This window comes from Cyanistes caeruleus, chromosome 16 (assembly GCF_971803275.1).
Source record: "Cyanistes caeruleus chromosome 16, bCyaCae1.hap1.1, whole genome shotgun sequence".
NCBI lineage: Eukaryota > Metazoa > Chordata > Aves > Passeriformes > Paridae > Cyanistes > Cyanistes caeruleus.
Window position 1 is genome coordinate 7,506,809 of NC_141716.1, and position 15,269 is coordinate 7,522,077.

Genomic DNA, 15,269 nt, shown 5'->3' on the forward strand with positions numbered 1-15,269 from the left:
GTCTCGATATGTGTCAACCCCAGCCCCAGTCCCAGCACCAGCACTAGTCCAGATCCCTGCTTTAGTCCCATCTCAGCCCACTTCAGCCTCTGCTTCTGCCCAAGTAAGCTCAGCCCCTATCCCAGTCCCAGTCCTGTCCCAGTCGCAGTCGCAGTCGCGGCTGCAGTCCCAGTCCCAGTCCCAGTCCCAGTCCCAGTCCCAGTCCCAGTCCCAGTCCCAGTCCCAGTCTCAGTGCCAGCCCAGCTGAGCCCGGCCCAGCCTAGTCCCAGCACCCCCCAGGAGAGGCAGGAACTCACATCCCAGCTATCCTGGTGGAGTTTCCGACACAGGAAAGCGCCGCGGCGCCGAGCGGGGCGGTGGGGGCGGCCGCAGCACCGCGTCCTGCCATGGACAGCGAGGCCAAGAAGGGGAAGAAGGTGCGTGGGGCTGGGGCTGGTGGCCGGGGGGCTGGCGGGAGGGTGGGAGCGGGTGACATGCACAGGTTTGAGAGGCTCCGCACCCCTCCCACGGCACAGTGGGGAGAAGTGGAGCCACCCAAATAGTGCGAAGAGCCGGCAGAGAGGTGCTCAGCTGTTGCCCCCCACCCCCAGGTGCTGGGTGCCACGGACCCCGTGTGTGAGGCCAGGGTTGGGTGCCCGATGCTGACCCGTGCCCGTTCCCCTGCCAGGGTTTCGTGTCGCCCATCAAGCGGCTGGTTTTCCCCAAGGCTGCGCGGAGGGCAGCGCTCCGCAGCAGTGTCTATCGGCGCCCGCTGCACTCCGTGCCCCTCTACCCCCCAGACTACCTGATCGACCCCCAGATCCTGCTGCACGACTACGTGGAGAAGGAGGTGAAGGTAAAGGGATCCCCAAAAGTGCCTGGGGTCGCTGCTTGCTTAGGGTGGGGATATGAGGCCACCACACCATGCTGAGAGCCACACACAGTGACCAGAAGGGTTCTGGTCCCCTCCCTGCCCAGGCAAACACCCAGGGAGGAGAAGGAAGGGTGCGCTGGCGGTGCAGAGAGGACCCCCCTAATTGCAGGGTCTCCCTGAACCCCAGGGAGATGTGTCCTGACCATGGGGCCATGGGTGGGGGGAGGGTGCATGCCCCAACATCCCCAAGCTGCCCTGGGTTTTTTCCTGTCCAGTTTTTAGGTCATCTGACATGGGTGACATCCTCCCTGAACCCCTCCAGCCGGGATGAGGTGCTGCAGCTGCTGGACACGGCCAGGGTAAGAGGGGTCCCCACTTCCCGGAGGGTGGGCACTGGGTATCCCACACTGCCGGGTGCCCCACGCAACTCCTTGTACTCTGTCCATGCAGCAGCTGAAGGAGCTGCCGCTGCAGACGACGCCAGAGCAGGACAGCATCCTCAGCCTCTCGGCGCGCTGCCTCCTGCTCACCTGGCGCGACAACGAGGAGCTGATCCTGCGAATCCCCACACACGAGATCGCGGCGGCCTCCTACTTGCGCGACGATGCCCTGCACCTCCTCATCCTCAAAACCGGTGCGGGGGTCCGGCCGGGAGTCACCAGCCGAGGCACAGCCGGCCCCGAGTGGCCGGCGTCCCCTGGGCACGGGGGGCTGGAGCTCGGCGGGTGATGGGTGTCAGAGTCTATCAGGGCAAAATCCCGCCTTGTCTGTGTCTTGCTGTGTCCCATCCTCTCCCACACACATACCCCGGAGAGCTGTCCCCAACCCACCGGGGCTCCCACATCCTCACCCCACAACACATCTCTCTGCATCCGACTGGGCTGGTGGGACAGGGAGGCCTGGGCAGGGGCTGGGGACCAGGCAGGGTGGGCAGCGCAGCCCCCCGCCCTGATGCCCTGTCTGTCCCCGCCTCCCCAGGCCTGGGAGTGGACCCGGTCCCCGCCGGGGCGCACCCCGAGGCGGCCCCGGCCGGCTTGCCGGAGGCGTTTCCCGCAGAGAAGCGAGCGGGGGGCTCGTGGCCGGAGGGCCGGCTCGGGGGCCCGATGGAGCGGCGGCACACGATCTGCAGCCTGGACTGGCGGGCGGCGCGGGGCGGGCAGGAGGGCCGGCAGGGCGGCAGCCTGGAGCGGCGGCGGGGCGGCAGCTGGGAACGGCGGCAGCGCGGGCGGCCCTCGGGCAGCTGGGAGCGGCGGCAGCCGTGCGGCGGCAGCTGGGAGCGGCGGCGGGCCGGCACCGCCGGCGGCAGCTGGGAGCGCGGCACCGGCTTCGGCAGCTGGGAGCGGCGGCACGCCGGCAGCAACCCCCTGGACCCTCAGGAGCCCTGCCCTGACGCTTATTCCAACCTCATTATCCTCGCCGTGCCAAACAGGGTGAGCCGTCCCGGCGTGTGCCACCCGCCGCCCGCTCGCCCACCCACTGGCACTCACTGCCCTCCTCCCTTCCCGCTGCAGGATGCTGGTGAGGAATCCTGTGCCCTCATCTGCCAGGTGTTCCAGATCATCTACGGCGACCAGAGCATCGAGTGCGTGGACCGCGCCGGGTACCACTACACCTCCACACCCACACGGCCCTGGCTCTCCAGCAGGAGTGAGTGGCTGGGGACAGGAGTGGGAACAGCAAGTCGGGTGTCATGGGGCTGACGGATGGGGGTGCGTGGAGACATCGCGGGGGGTTTGTCTCTGCTAAGAGGTTTCAGCTCTCCCTCCCCAGGCGAGAGCTGCCGCACAGATGGGACATATGGCTACGATGCTGATTACAGCTGCTGCAGCTCCTTGTGAGTCTGGCTCCCCCAGGGTGCCCCTGGTCTGGGGCGGGTCCCACTGGACTGGTGTGGGATTCCCCTGCCCCTGGGTGGGTGTCCCTGCCCTTGGGTGGGTGTCAGTTCCCACTGCAGTGATGTCCCAGCCCTGTCTGATGGTGGCTGCTGTGCAGTGGGTGGGGGGCAGCTGTGCACAGGAGGGGTACGGGACCCTCTGACCTGTGTCCTCCCACAGCAATGGCTCCCACGAGACCTTTGAGGCTTATTACAGTGGCACCTCCTCACCGTCCTTCCACCGCTCCCACCACAGCCTGGCCACCGCTTGCAGTGGCAGTGACCAGAGCGGCGCGGGGCTGGAGCAGCTGCAGGACTACATGGTGACGGTGAGGGCACAGGGATGGGCACGGGGACAAGCAGCAGGCCAGCAGTGCCAGCAGCTGAGGCAGGGACAGCAGGCAGGTCTGAGCTCCCTGTGCCTGAGAGCAGCAGTGGAACACAGGGTGGGGGACTGGGGGATTGCGTGCTGTTGGTGTCCCCAAGCTCAACCTGTCCCCGTGTCACCACAGCTGCGCAACAAGCTGTCACCGCAGGAGATCCAGCAGTTTGCCATCCTGCTCCGCGAGTACCGGCTGGGCACACCGGTGCAGGAATACTGCACCGAGCTCCTGCGCCTCTACGGGGACCGCAGGAAGTTCCTCCTCCTAGGTGAGTGTCTGCAGCCACCATGTCACCCTGGGGATGTCTATGTATCCCTTGGGGACATGGTGCTGGTGCTGGGTGTGCTTCAGGGGATGTCAGGGGATGCCCCCATTGCTTACTGGGGCCAGGATGGGGCAAACCTCCTGCCATCAGCCAGTGGGGCTGGCATTACACCCCAGTGCTGCCCGCCTGGGCAGCCTCCCCAGGCTTACGGTGCCTATGACAGGAATGAGGCCCTTCATCCCTGACCAAGACATCGGGTACTTTGAGACCTTCCTGGAGAGCATCGGGATCCGGGAGGGCGGGATCCTCACTGACAGCTTTGGCCGCATCAAGCGCAGCATGAGCAACACGTCGGCCTCGGCCGTGCGCAGCTACGACAGCTGGTCCCTGCGCTCCGAGTCCGAGTCCTTCAACCGCATGATCACGGACATCACCCACGACATCGAGGCGCTGGCACGGGATGAGGAAGAGGAGGAGGAGGAAGAGGACAACTACCTGTGAGCCAGTGCTAAAACCCAGCTGTCCCCTCCCTTCTTGCTGATGTGGTGCTGCACCTCCAGGACCAGACTCAGTAGGTGCCCAACTCTGCCTCAGAACTAGGGAGAGTGAATTTGTCACCATGGGAGGGGACAGGCCTCTGCACTGCCCTGTCAGCTCTTGTCAAGGCTGTTGGAATCACAGTCAGGGAGACACGTGTGCTGTAATTTCTGCAGATTTCAATTAAATGCTGAAGCTGAGAGCAGAGCAGGTTCTTCCATGGAAAAGAGCCCTGTCAGAGTGCAGGGGTTGCTGTGGTGTGGGGGTGAGCTGGCACAGGGGGATACTGGGCTGGGCACATGCCCACTCCAGTGTCACATGGAGGTCACCACCAGTGGCAGGCCTGCGCCAGGGGATGCTCAGAGCAGTGGAGGGGGTCAGCAAGAGTGTGCTGGGAGAGGAAAGGGCTGGTGGCCGCAGCCGGCCCGCTGCTGCCTTCGATGTCTGTGCGAAACTGGTCCGGCCGGGGCTGCGGGTGTTTCACAAAAGGAAGTTCCTGCCCCGGGACCCGGCTTCCTGCAGTCCCGCCCTGCACCCCTCCAGCGCCGAGGGACCGGCCCGTGCTCCCTGCCGCCCCATGGACCTCAGCTGGTGTTCCCTGATGTTCCCTGGCCGCTGTATCCCATAGACACTGGTCCTTGGCTGATGGCAAACATTCCCCGGCCTAATGTCCCTTGGTGGGGGCTACGGGACGGCGCTGCACCCCCAGGCTGGTGTGTGTGCAGCAGACTCTGGGGCTAGCAGAGCAACAAAAATAATTTACATATGCAAACTCTGATGGGGTGAGACACTCTCGCACCCAGGCTGCTTCGTCTGAACCCGAACAGCTCATGGTCAGGGTAGCACAGAGCCGCTGAGGGGTCCCTTGCTGATGCTGCCTCTTTCCAAATTCAGAGGTTGTCCGGGCAATCCAGAAGAAAGCCTGGAACACTGCAGGGCCGGGTAGGGCGCTGAGAGGAGCACGGGAGTACCTGGCCAGCAAGGACACCACAAAGCCCAGGGATACCTGGACCTCTCTGAGCTGTGCTTCACAAAGCCAGTCCCATGCACCCCACTGTTTCCTGGACCCTCTCATGTCCTGCACCCCACCACGGATGCTCAGGACTTTCTTTTCTCCTTCCTGGGGAGAGAGACCCAGGCTGACAACTGTGTCCTGTGCTCCCCCCGTGCCTGCCCCCGCCTTCCATGGCCCTGCACCAGGCGAGGAAACATCCTGGGGGCTGCTCTGGGGTGCGGGACCCCAACCCGTCCGGTGTCCCGGGGGCAGCACATGGACAGACGGGCTCTGGCACCCGTCGGGGGGTCCCTAAGGGCAGTGGGGTCACGCAGGGCTGGCATGTCCTTGCGGGTGTGGCTCGTGGGGTGGTGGTCTCCGCTCCCAGCCCGGCACAGGAGGCACCGGCTGCTCCCACCCCGTCGGATCGGGGGCGTGGCCGTACCGGGAGGGGCGTGGCCGTACCGGGAGGGGCGTGGCCGTACCGGGAGGGGCGTGGCCGTACAGGGAGGGGCGTGGCCTTACCGGGCAGGCGGCGGGAGAGCAGCCGGGCAGAGCGGAGCGGCGGAGCCACCTTGGGCTCCGGGACGGGGGCTGGGAGCGGGACCAGCGGCGGGGACGTGCCCCTGGGCGGCAGCGAGGGTGAGAGCTCCGGGATCGGAACCGTGCGCCGAGCCCCGAGGGCGGCGAGGGCGCCCCGCAGGCAGTCCCGGGCAGCCCGGTGGGTCCGACCCCGCGCTCAGAGCGGCGGACCCTGGGTGGCCGGGATGAGGAGATGGCCGGGATGGGGAGATGACCAGGATGAGGAGACGGCCCGCGGTCTCGAGGGTCCAGGTCGGGCACAGTGTAGCCCCAGCGAGGGGGTCCCTGCCGATGGCTTTGCAGGGGCTGTCGGGGAGCGAAGCAAGGGCAGGGGGCTGCGGGCAGCCTTGCTTCGGGAACGAAGGGCACCCTCATCCAAACTGGTCCTCATGACTGGGGACACCGTAAGAGCCCTGGGACCTGGCTCTCCAGGGTGGGACGCATCAGGGATGCCAGCTATGCCACAGGGGCCAGTGGGAATGACCCTTGGACCGCCCGGGATGTTTGTGCTTTGTAGGGCTGGATGCGCTGAGCCGGTTTGGGACGGGAACAGCAAATACCTGCAGTGCTGATGGTGTGAGCCACGTCTGGCTGGGCACCGTGTGGGTTTGCCGGGATGGATCTGGCACAGTCCCCAGCCTGTGCCCAGGGTGTCCCCAGTGGGGGTGATGAGCTGTTGTGACTGCCACTGCTGCTCCTGCTCTGCCCTCGGGAGCAAGGCTGACCCAGGCTTTGACAAGCAGGGAAAGACAAGGAGTGACCACGGGGTGTTGTGGAGGTGACAGCGATGTCCCTCAAGAGCTGTGCTGTGCACATTGAGGGCTCAGCCCTGAGCTTCCTCATTCACTGTCACCACCAGCACCTTCTTGCTCTGCACCCAGGTCTGGGACAAGGGAAGTACATTCGCAAGGGGGTTACCACTCTTGCTACTTCTTGCAGCTTTTTTCCTGCTGGGGTTTCTTGGGGTGCTGGGGAAAGTTGAGCATTTGTCTTTGCCCTGGACTGGGTGTTTGGGGCAGCTCCCAGCCAGCAGAGAGCAGGGGAGCACAATGTGGAGTGGTGACCTGTGGTGATGGGGGAGCCATGGGCTCCAGGGGTGCTGTGTGGAGACCCTCAAGCTGCAGCAAAGCTCACCATGATCAGGGCCCCTCTGCAGAAAATTCCAAGTGTGACTCTGCTGCGCAGTGCCTGCACCCTGTCCTGCATCCCAGAAGGACTGGGAAGCTGCTGCTGTTGTCTCCCCAAACTTTACCTCCTATGACATCTCCAGCTCCCTTTTCCTCTGGTGTGTCACTGGGCACCCCAGTACCCTGAAGCTGTGGGAGGAGCAAAGCTTTCTGTGTCACAGGAGAGTACCTGGGTGGGCACTGGGGCCCCAGGCTGGGTGGGAGCTGATGGTAACAAGGCTGGACTGGGGTTGGAGTGGGGCTTTCACCTCTGTTGCAACGGCCTCACTTCCCCTTCCTTGGCTGCAGCATGGGTTGCGTGAGGTCAAAGGAAGCTGGTGTCCAAGAAAAGATAACAAAAACTGATCCTGACCCTGATCCTGGCCCCACCATCCAGCAGGGCCACTATGTGAGGGACCCTACAGCCATCAACAAGAGGGTGAGTGATGAGGGATTTCAGGGCTGAGCTGTCACAGGGGGTGCAGCCCCTCTCCTCAGCAGTGCTACCAGCACTGAGTGGAGCCAGCTGAGGGCACTGGCAGTGCCCATGCACTGGGGTGAGAGCCCAGGCCACACTGATACAAAGCACAGAGTGGACCTGGTGGGAATCCAGGAATTATGGAGAAAGAGAAAGAGAAAGGAAGGTGTTGGGAGGGGGTGGAGATGCTGGTGCTAGGTGGGTTGTTGTGTCAGGTGGTGCTGGTCCTGCCCCTTGGGTGCCCTCCTGCTCCTGCCATTGCTGTTGGGGCCAAGACCCTCCATGGGAAGCGTGTCTCTGCCAGCTGTGATGTCACTCTGTGGTTTTGTTGCACTTTCCAGAACAACAATGTCCCCAGCATGGCTGTGCCCCTGCCCGAGGATGGTGAGTACAAGGGGTTTGTAAGTGATTGCAGGGGGTTGGAGTGTGTGGGGGCAGTGTGGCTGGTTCCTCTCTGACCTAGGGGCGAACACTGCCAGTGCTGGCAGGATGGGAGCTCTGGGCTCCCCTGAAGGGTCAGACATGACACAATGAAGGAGGAGGTGCTGGGAGCATGGAGAGGGGTGCTCAGGGAGCTCCCTCGCTGCAGGTTTGGGGGACAACGTGGTGCTGGCGCTCTACGACTACGAGGCGATGAATGCTGGGGACCTCAGCTTCCAGAAGGGGGAGAGGATGAAGGTCCTGGAGAAGTAAGTGCTGCTGGCAGACCCCTGTCCAGGGTCTCCTGATGGCTTGTGTGTCCCTTTTGTGATTTTTTTCTCAAATTTGCCCTGGAGGAGCTGCTGGTGCCCAGGTCCATGTGCCAGGAGCCAACCAATTGCCACTTGTGTCACAGGTCAGGGGAATGGTGGCAAGCACAATCACTGGTGACAGGATGTGAAGGCTTCATCCCCAGCAACTATGTTGCCCAAGCCAACTCGCTGGAGACAGAGGAGTGAGTCCATCCCTATGTGCCAGATCCTGGGTCCATGCTGTCCCACACTTCCCCACTGCCACTGTCCCGTTCCTGCTTCATGTCCTGTCCCCAACCCTGCCCCACACCATCATTCCTTGGTTCATTTGGTTCTGCTGCAGGTGGTTTTTCAAAGACATCAGCCGCAAGGATGCGGAGCGGCAGCTCCTTGGCCCTGGGAACATGATTGGGTCCTTCATGATAAGGGACAGCGAGACAACGAAAGGTGTGGAGGGGTGTCCATAGCACAGTGGTGGGGAACAGCTGCCCAAAGGGCTTCCCTCATCCACCTTTGCCTGGAAGAGGAGCTCCCTCCCCAGCCCTGGGGATCTGCCGTGCTGCAGGGAGGGACTGATGGGCCCATGCTCTTGCTGAAAGTGCCCCTATGATAGCTTGTGGTGCCACATGTCTGAACCCTATGGCAGGGATGGGGGGATGTGTCCCTTTGAGGCTGCTTTGGGTGTTTGGGATGAGGGTGCAGCTGGCCTGGGGCTGAAGGGGTGGTGGCAGCACAGTGGGATGGGTGCTGGCTGAGCATGCCAGCAGCCCCAGGATGGCCAGGTGCAGCAGGAATGTGCTCCTGGGGCAGGTGCCAGCTCACCCCTCCCTGCCCAGGCTCTTACTCGCTCTCGGTGCGGGACGGGGATGAGCTGCAGGGTGGGGCAGTGAAGCATTACAAGATCCGGACTCTGGACAGTGGTGGCTTCTACATCTCCCCACGAAACAACTTCAGCACGCTGCAGGAGCTGGTCCAGCACTACAAGGGTGAGCCCTGGGGTGCTCGGTCCTCCTTCCCAAATGGGACTTTGTCCCTAAACCAAGCAGCTGGGGGTGTGCAGAGGCTGGGGAACTCCTGCCCATCACCCCTGGGCTCCTGCTGTGGCTCTGCCTGCAATATGGAGTGACTTCCAGACCTTCCCCTATTGCCATGGCCTGCTGGCTGTCACAGCTGTGGTGCTGGTGTCCCTGAACCCCCACAATGGCCAGAACTCCCTCTTGAAGCACAGTGTGGCTGGTGAGACAGGCTGGCTGATGGCCCTGGGTGCTCCCCACAGGTCAGAGCGACGGGCTGTGCCAGAAGCTCACCCACCCCTGCCGTGTACCCAAACCACAGAAGCCCTGGGAGAAGGATGCCTGGGAGATCCCTCGGGAGTCACTGAGTCTGGAGAGGAAGCTGGGAGCCGGGCAATTTGGAGAAGTGTGGATGGGTGAGAGTGAGAGGCAGCTGGCTGGGAGGATGATGAAGGTGATGGTGAAGGAGGAAGGGTGAGGGATGTGAGAGAAGGTAAAGGGATGGTGGTGTGGAAAAGACAGGGAGGGAGTGACCTTAGGGAGAGAAGCAGGGGGACATGGAGGTGACCCTGCCTTAATGCAGGGGCTGGTTGAGACTGGGCATGTGGGGACAGCCTTGGGCTGTGTGTGGTCTCCAACCTTCCCACAGCAGCTCTGTCTGCAGGACTGGGACTTTGGCTCCAAAGCCCAGTGCTCCCAGGGCAGTGTGGGAATGATCTGTTGTGCCACCCCAGCTACCTACAACAAGCACACCAAGGTGGCGGTGAAGACGATGAAGCCAGGCAGCATGTCCGTGGAAGCCTTCCTGGAGGAGGCAAACCTGATGAAGATGCTGCAGCATGACAAGCTGGTGAAGCTGTATGCAGTGGTCACCAGGGAGGAGCCCATCTTCATCATCACCGAATTCATGGAGAAAGGTGCAGTCCGCATCCCTGAGTGATGTCTGTGGGCCAGGCTGGGTGGCAGCCCTCAGGTTCCCTGGGATGGTGCAGGATCAATCCCTTCCACATCCCCAGGCTCAGCTGTGGGCTCTGCACCAGCTCCCAGGACTTGGGGAGCAGTTCTGGCTCCTGCCACAGCATGTCAGTTCTCTGGGGGAGGATGCTGGGAGGGGAGATGTGACAGCACTGGGAGAGGAAGGATGCCTAAGAGGGGACAGATGAGTACAAGCACTCTACAAGGCAGGAGGGAGCCTGCAGCGGTGCTCCCACCTTGGCCTGATCCATGGGAGCAGAATGGGGGATCAAGTGTGTTTCCAGAGTCCCCTTGTTCTGATTGGCTCCTTGGAACCCTGTGCCACCTTAAGGGGTGGGTGCAGGCTCCAGCTAAACCATCAGCCCTAGAAACCACCTTTCCCTGCCTGCAGGGAGCTTGCTGGATTTCCTGAAGAGCAATGAGGGGAACAAGCTGCCGCTCCCAAAGCTGATTGACTTCTCTGCCCAGGTGAGGAAGGAGCAGACCTTCTCTAGCTCCAAGTTCCCCTTGTCCCCCTGAAAAGGGTGAGTGAGGAGCCTGGGAACTTACCTGGGGCTTGTGCAGGGCCAGCCAGAAGCTTGGTCTGAACAGTGCTGGGGGTGCAGTGAGGTTTTCCTGCGGGAAACTACTGCCTGTCCACCATCCCCATCCCGCTGACCTCACAGGAGCAGAGAGCGTGTGAAAGGAGAAGTGGCAGCTTCCCCCTCACCATACCGATATCTGCAGCACTCAGCCAGCCCACCTGCACCTGAGCAGCGCACAGCAGAGCTGCACAGATCCTGGAGAGGATTGGCTATTGACTTCTATGTCTGCCATGGCTCCTGTAACCCTTGGAGCCCATGAGGCCACTGTGCTTTGTGGAGATAGGGGAGATGAGGATGGCGCTTGTTTCCATAGCTCACATTTGCACAGTCCCTTCTCTGGGACTTGCTGTTGCTGGCTGGTGTGGCCCAACCAAGCCCAGGGCAATGTTATCAATTTCTATAATTGATAACTATTGATACTGGTAACTATAATTTGCTGCTGCTGTGACAGTTATCTGCAAACCTTACCTGCAAACTTGGCCAAAGCCCCACAAACCCAGCATGGCCACACACCCATCCCACCCCATCCCCAGCAGTGCTTCAGGACAGTGGCATGGTGATGTGAAGCCCTGTGGGTTTAACAGGAATCCTGCATCATGATCCTGTGTGCTCCCAATGCCTGAGAGGCTGAGCCAGGCATGGTTCCCAGTCTCCTGGAGGGGAGTGTAGTGGGCTGTGCTGCCCCAGGGGAATGCCTACAGGAGGGCTGTGGTTCCATAAAGTCACCAGAGGGCTGTCATGGGCAGGGGAAGGCAGCTGGAGACACAGGAGGACTCAGTGATAATTATTTCCAGGGATATTTTCAGGAGCTGATTTTGAGTACAGCAGAATGGGCTGTTAAACACCTCACTCCATGTGCAATCATTTCCACAACCACTGAGTCCCTGCTGCTTCTTCAGTGCCCCTGGATGAGGACTGAACCCAGGGACCCTTTGTGCTCAGCTCAAATATTTCATAGAGGCACCTGAGCAGTAGGAAAGCCAGGATGGGAACCCAGACCCTGTGGGCTTAGACCAGGTCGCTGGCTGCTGGAGCTGGCTGTGCTGGGGTCTGTGGATCATCTGTGCACTCCTGCACACCATCTGTTATCAGCAAGCTGGCTTGTGCCAACCCCAGCTTGGCCCACAGCCCCGAGGAGCTGCTCGGAGAAGCTCTGGGGAGCAAAGGCTGAAGGGCTGTCACAGGCAGGCAGCAGCCTGGCACTTGTGCTGGGGCTGACTCACTGCAGGCAGAAATGCATCTGTGTTATGGAAATGATCCTTCCGCTCTTGCGCTGCCTGGTTACTTCTGTATTTAGTGGGGAGAGCTCTGTGAGAGCTGAACTTCACCTGGGCCTTCAGCTTGTTGTGGGTGTGATAAGGATGGGAGGATCTCCCCTCTGCCTGCTCCAGCCCTTTCTTGTTCTGGATTCTGGTCACATCCAGGCATGGGGTAACAGTTTGGTGGGTTTGGTTGTGCACACACCAGGTCACGTCCACCTGACCAGGGCTGAGACCTGCACACACAGAACTGAGTGCAGAGAATTCAGAAGACAGAGTGATGAGGAGGGATTGTCAGGGGCCATCACAGCCATCCTGTCTGCAGGCAGAGGTGACTCTTCAGAAACTAGTCTGGAACAACTCAAGCATCTTCCCCTATGCTTTTCTGCCCTGGCTAAGGAAGCTCTGGAATGCTGACCTTCACTGTGGCAATTAGAGTCATTGTGGGTGTATTTGGAGACTGGTCTCACACCTTCCCTGAGGAGAGAATTATTTGCTCCTCCTCCACATCCTCATGGCTGTGGATGAAGCAGTTACACCTTGCCCTGCAAACACTCACAGACACTCTCTGGTGATCACATGAGCTCCTCAGCTGTCAGTTCTCACAGCTTTTCTCACACAGCAGTTTAAAGGTGTCATGTTGAGCTGGTCTCCCAAACCCCAACCTCTTCTGGAAGGGATTCCCTGCTCAGAGAGCAGTTTCCATGCAGGAAAGTCACAGAATGGTTTGGGTTGGAAAGAAACCTTAAAGCACATCTCATTCCAAGTCCCTGCCACAGACAGGGACACTTTCCACTAGACCAGGTTGCTCCAAGCCTTATGCAGCCTGTCCTTGAACACTTCCAGGGATGGGACATCGATCTCCTGCTGTGGCTCAGCCTCCTTTCACCCTTTTCTTTGTGCTGGCCAGAAGCAGTTTACTTCTTTGGTGCTAAGGGGGTGTGTGTTATTTCAAGCAGCCTGTTTGCATTTGCCTTGTTCCCCTGTGGCAGATTGCAGAAGGAATGGCTTTTATTGAGAAGAGGAACTACATCCACAGAGACCTGAGAGCTGCCAACATCCTGGTGTCTGCAGTGCTTGTGTGCAAGATTGCAGACTTTGGGCTGGCCAGGGTCATCGAGGACACCGAGTACACAGCCCGGGAAGGTGCTGGGGGTGAAAGGCTGGGGGTTTCCTTTAGATCCACTTGCCACCATGGTGGTCCTGACCCCGGGAGGGATGTGCTGGGTGCACAGGCAGAGGGAAGCTCCTCTCATTTGCATCACTTCACTTGTTCCTCTTCTGTTTGTTTCTCTTTCCCCATATTTCACCACCCATTTCTCAGCAGTTGGGGTTGAACTCATGTTTCCCATTGGATCTCATTGTCCAGGTGCCAAGTTTCCCATTAAATGGACTGCACCAGAAGCCATCAACTATGGATCTTTCACTATAAAATCTGATGTCTGGTCCTTTGGGATCCTCCTGACTGAGATCATTACCTATGGACGCATCCCCTACCCAGGTAAGGAGGTGAAATGCCTCCTCTGATCTGGTTCCAAATAACACATTCCACCTTCTGGGCCCCATGCATGTGACCTGAGCTTTTCCAGCTCCATGGGAAAACCCTGTAAATCCTTATCATTAAGGGCCTTCCTGTATTTTATACTAATAATTATTTTGGTACCTTTTTTCAATGGGAAATTGCCCTGTAAATGCTACCACAAATGGACTATGAAGGATCTGGGGTGGCACAAAGCTCTGTTCTGAGGAGCAGCTCTGCACCCACACTGACCTCTTTCAATTGGAAGCAATGGCTCATCACAGACTTAGCACATGGAGATTTTAATTTATATAAAGTGATTATAAACCCTGTGTGTGACCTGCGGCACAAAACTCCATCCTACGATAACCCAGCATCTCCTTTGTCCACATGTTTCCCTGCCCAGGAACAGCAGTTCCCCCTTCCCAGCCCCTCTAACCACATTTTCCTTCCTGGACACATTGCCCAAAAGGGAGGGAAGTCTGGGGTTTGGGGATTTTGTGACTTTTAAAGAAACCAATGATAAACCAGGTGATGCTCACCTGTCCCACCCCGTTTTCCCAGGGATGTCAAGCTTGGAGGTGATCAGGGCACTGGAGCGTGGATACCGGATGCCCCGCACGGATAACTGCCCTGAGGAGCTCTACGACATCATGACGAGGTGCTGGAAGATCAGACCCGAGGATCGTCCCACTTTTGAGTACATACAAAGTGTTTTGGAGGATTTCTTTACTGCGACAGAGAGCCAGTACCAGCAGCAGCCATAGTGCGGGATGCTTGGGACAGACACTGCCAGCTCTTCCCTGTCTCACCTGTGCCCTGCTTCCAGCCTGGTCCAGGAACCACAGCTTTCCTGGGGTGGCTGGGCTGGAGGAAGTGCAGGAGGTAGCACATGATGGAGGGAGAAGAGACATGGCCATACCTTGTGCCTTTCCCAGGGGCCTGATTGTCCGTGGGGCAATGGCTCCAAGAAGTGCTGGCTGGACAATGGATGCCCAGACCCCAGGAGGATAGATGGGGATGGCCAGGCCTGCTTTTGCTGCAAGGAAAAACCCAGATCAGTATTTTTTTAACCCTTCTGAGATCTTATCATATCGTTCTGCAGATGGAGGTGCTTTAGCATGGTGGCCTTGGTGAAATGCAGTGTGCTCCCTGTGTGATTGATCCCAGGGAATTCCCAGGGGGCACGCTGCAATGCAGCCCATGGGCTCCTCACCAGCACAGGATCCTTGGGGTTAGGATGTCAAGTGTCACAGACGTGTGTCCTCCTCTTTCCCTGCTGGGTTTCCTTCCCCAGTATTTTCATGGCACAGAGGGCAGGTTTTGAGAGGCTGTGCCACAGGGGCAGATGGACATAGACAGCGCTTTTCCAGGCCATTCCTGCATGGATCCCCCTCCACTTGCCTTGGGAGGAACCTCTGGAGCCCAAAGCCACGGCAAAAGGAGTCCTCTCCCCCATGGCAAAGATCACAGGCAGGATTTGTTGACTGCTGGAGCATTTGTAGTGTCAGCAAGAGCCAGGTGCTCCCTGCACACTCACTTTATGTTATTGTTTATTTTAGTATTTCATGAGGTGATTTGGGGAAAAGAAGTAAACAGTATTTTTTTAAAGACTGTTGTGTACCTCTTACAGCACGGAGATTGGGGCCTGTGATAATATTTTTGGTATCAAAAGGCAAACGCCGTCGCTTCTGCTTTGGGATTTTTTTTTTTGTAATCAATAAAGTATTTATCAACCTTTCCCTCTCCTGGCCGTTTCTGCTGCTCCACAGCCCGGGCAGGGGAGACGAAGATGGGGCAAAGTTGGGTCCCGCAGCGCCCCTCTGAGGGGGACTCCAGAGCCGGGCAGACCCGCAGCGCCCTCTGAGTAGGCCTCGGGCCGCGGGCGGCCCGGGTGGGACCGCAGGGACCGAGAAGAACCGGGAGGAACCGGGAGGAACCGGGAGGTTCGGAACCCTCCGGGCACCTCCCGGCCCCGCTGCCTCGGCGCCCTCACCAAACATGGCGGCCGCAGCGTCGTGCCCACTCTCCATGCAAAGGCCGCTGCCCTCAGCAAA

The 15,269-nt window shown here is 59.7% G+C and overlaps 2 protein-coding genes across 5 annotated transcripts; both read left to right on the plus strand.

Annotated features, from left to right (window-relative positions):
- Positions 1-317: 317 nt before the first annotated feature.
- Positions 318-4,111, plus strand: CCM2L (CCM2 like scaffold protein). 2 transcript variants are annotated; one of them, XM_086853112.1, is made up of 10 exons: positions 318-416; positions 668-835; positions 1,129-1,212; positions 1,304-1,487; positions 1,832-2,283; positions 2,365-2,500; positions 2,624-2,687; positions 2,908-3,055; positions 3,239-3,377; positions 3,598-4,111. In XM_086853112.1, the coding sequence occupies exons 1-10, from the start codon at positions 387-389 to the stop codon at positions 3,873-3,875; spliced, it is 1,683 nt and encodes a 560-aa protein (XP_086709238.1). In that variant the 5' UTR covers positions 318-386; the 3' UTR covers positions 3,876-4,111. The 2 variants fall into 2 exon arrangements, with proteins under 2 accessions (XP_086709238.1, XP_086709239.1); XM_086853113.1 differs by having other exon boundaries at positions 3,569-3,650.
- On the plus strand, positions 3,829-14,953 carry HCK (HCK proto-oncogene, Src family tyrosine kinase). Of its 3 annotated transcripts, none has more exons than XM_086853115.1 (13): positions 3,829-3,945; positions 6,963-7,092; positions 7,473-7,515; positions 7,721-7,820; positions 7,967-8,065; positions 8,206-8,309; positions 8,699-8,848; positions 9,139-9,291; positions 9,610-9,792; positions 10,242-10,318; positions 12,686-12,839; positions 13,063-13,194; positions 13,777-14,953. In XM_086853115.1, the coding sequence occupies exons 2-13, from the start codon at positions 6,964-6,966 to the stop codon at positions 13,977-13,979; spliced, it is 1,527 nt and encodes a 508-aa protein (XP_086709241.1). In that variant the 5' UTR covers positions 3,829-3,945; position 6,963; the 3' UTR covers positions 13,980-14,953. The 3 variants fall into 3 exon arrangements, with proteins under 3 accessions (XP_086709241.1, XP_086709240.1, XP_086709242.1); XM_086853114.1 differs by lacking the exon at positions 3,829-3,945 and adding an exon at positions 5,438-5,547; XM_086853116.1 differs by lacking the exons at positions 3,829-3,945; positions 8,699-8,848 and adding an exon at positions 5,438-5,547.
- The last annotated feature ends 316 nt before the right edge of the window (positions 14,954-15,269 follow it).

Coding starts and splice junctions, on each gene's coding strand:
- HCK (XM_086853115.1), top strand. CDS start 6,964: ATGGGTTGCGTGAGGTCAAAGGAAGCTGGTGTCCAAGAAAAGATAACA. Junction 8,066..8,205: donor AACTCGCTGGAGACAGAGGA/GTGAGTCCATCC, acceptor GTTCTGCTGCAG/GTGGTTTTTCAAAGACATCA. Junction 13,195..13,776: donor TGGACGCATCCCCTACCCAG/GTAAGGAGGTGA, acceptor CCGTTTTCCCAG/GGATGTCAAGCTTGGAGGTG.
- CCM2L (XM_086853112.1), top strand. CDS start 387: ATGGACAGCGAGGCCAAGAAGGGGAAGAAG. Junction 417..667: donor AGGCCAAGAAGGGGAAGAAG/GTGCGTGGGGCT, acceptor TTCCCCTGCCAG/GGTTTCGTGTCGCCCATCAA. Junction 1,488..1,831: donor CCTCCTCATCCTCAAAACCG/GTGCGGGGGTCC, acceptor CCGCCTCCCCAG/GCCTGGGAGTGGACCCGGTC.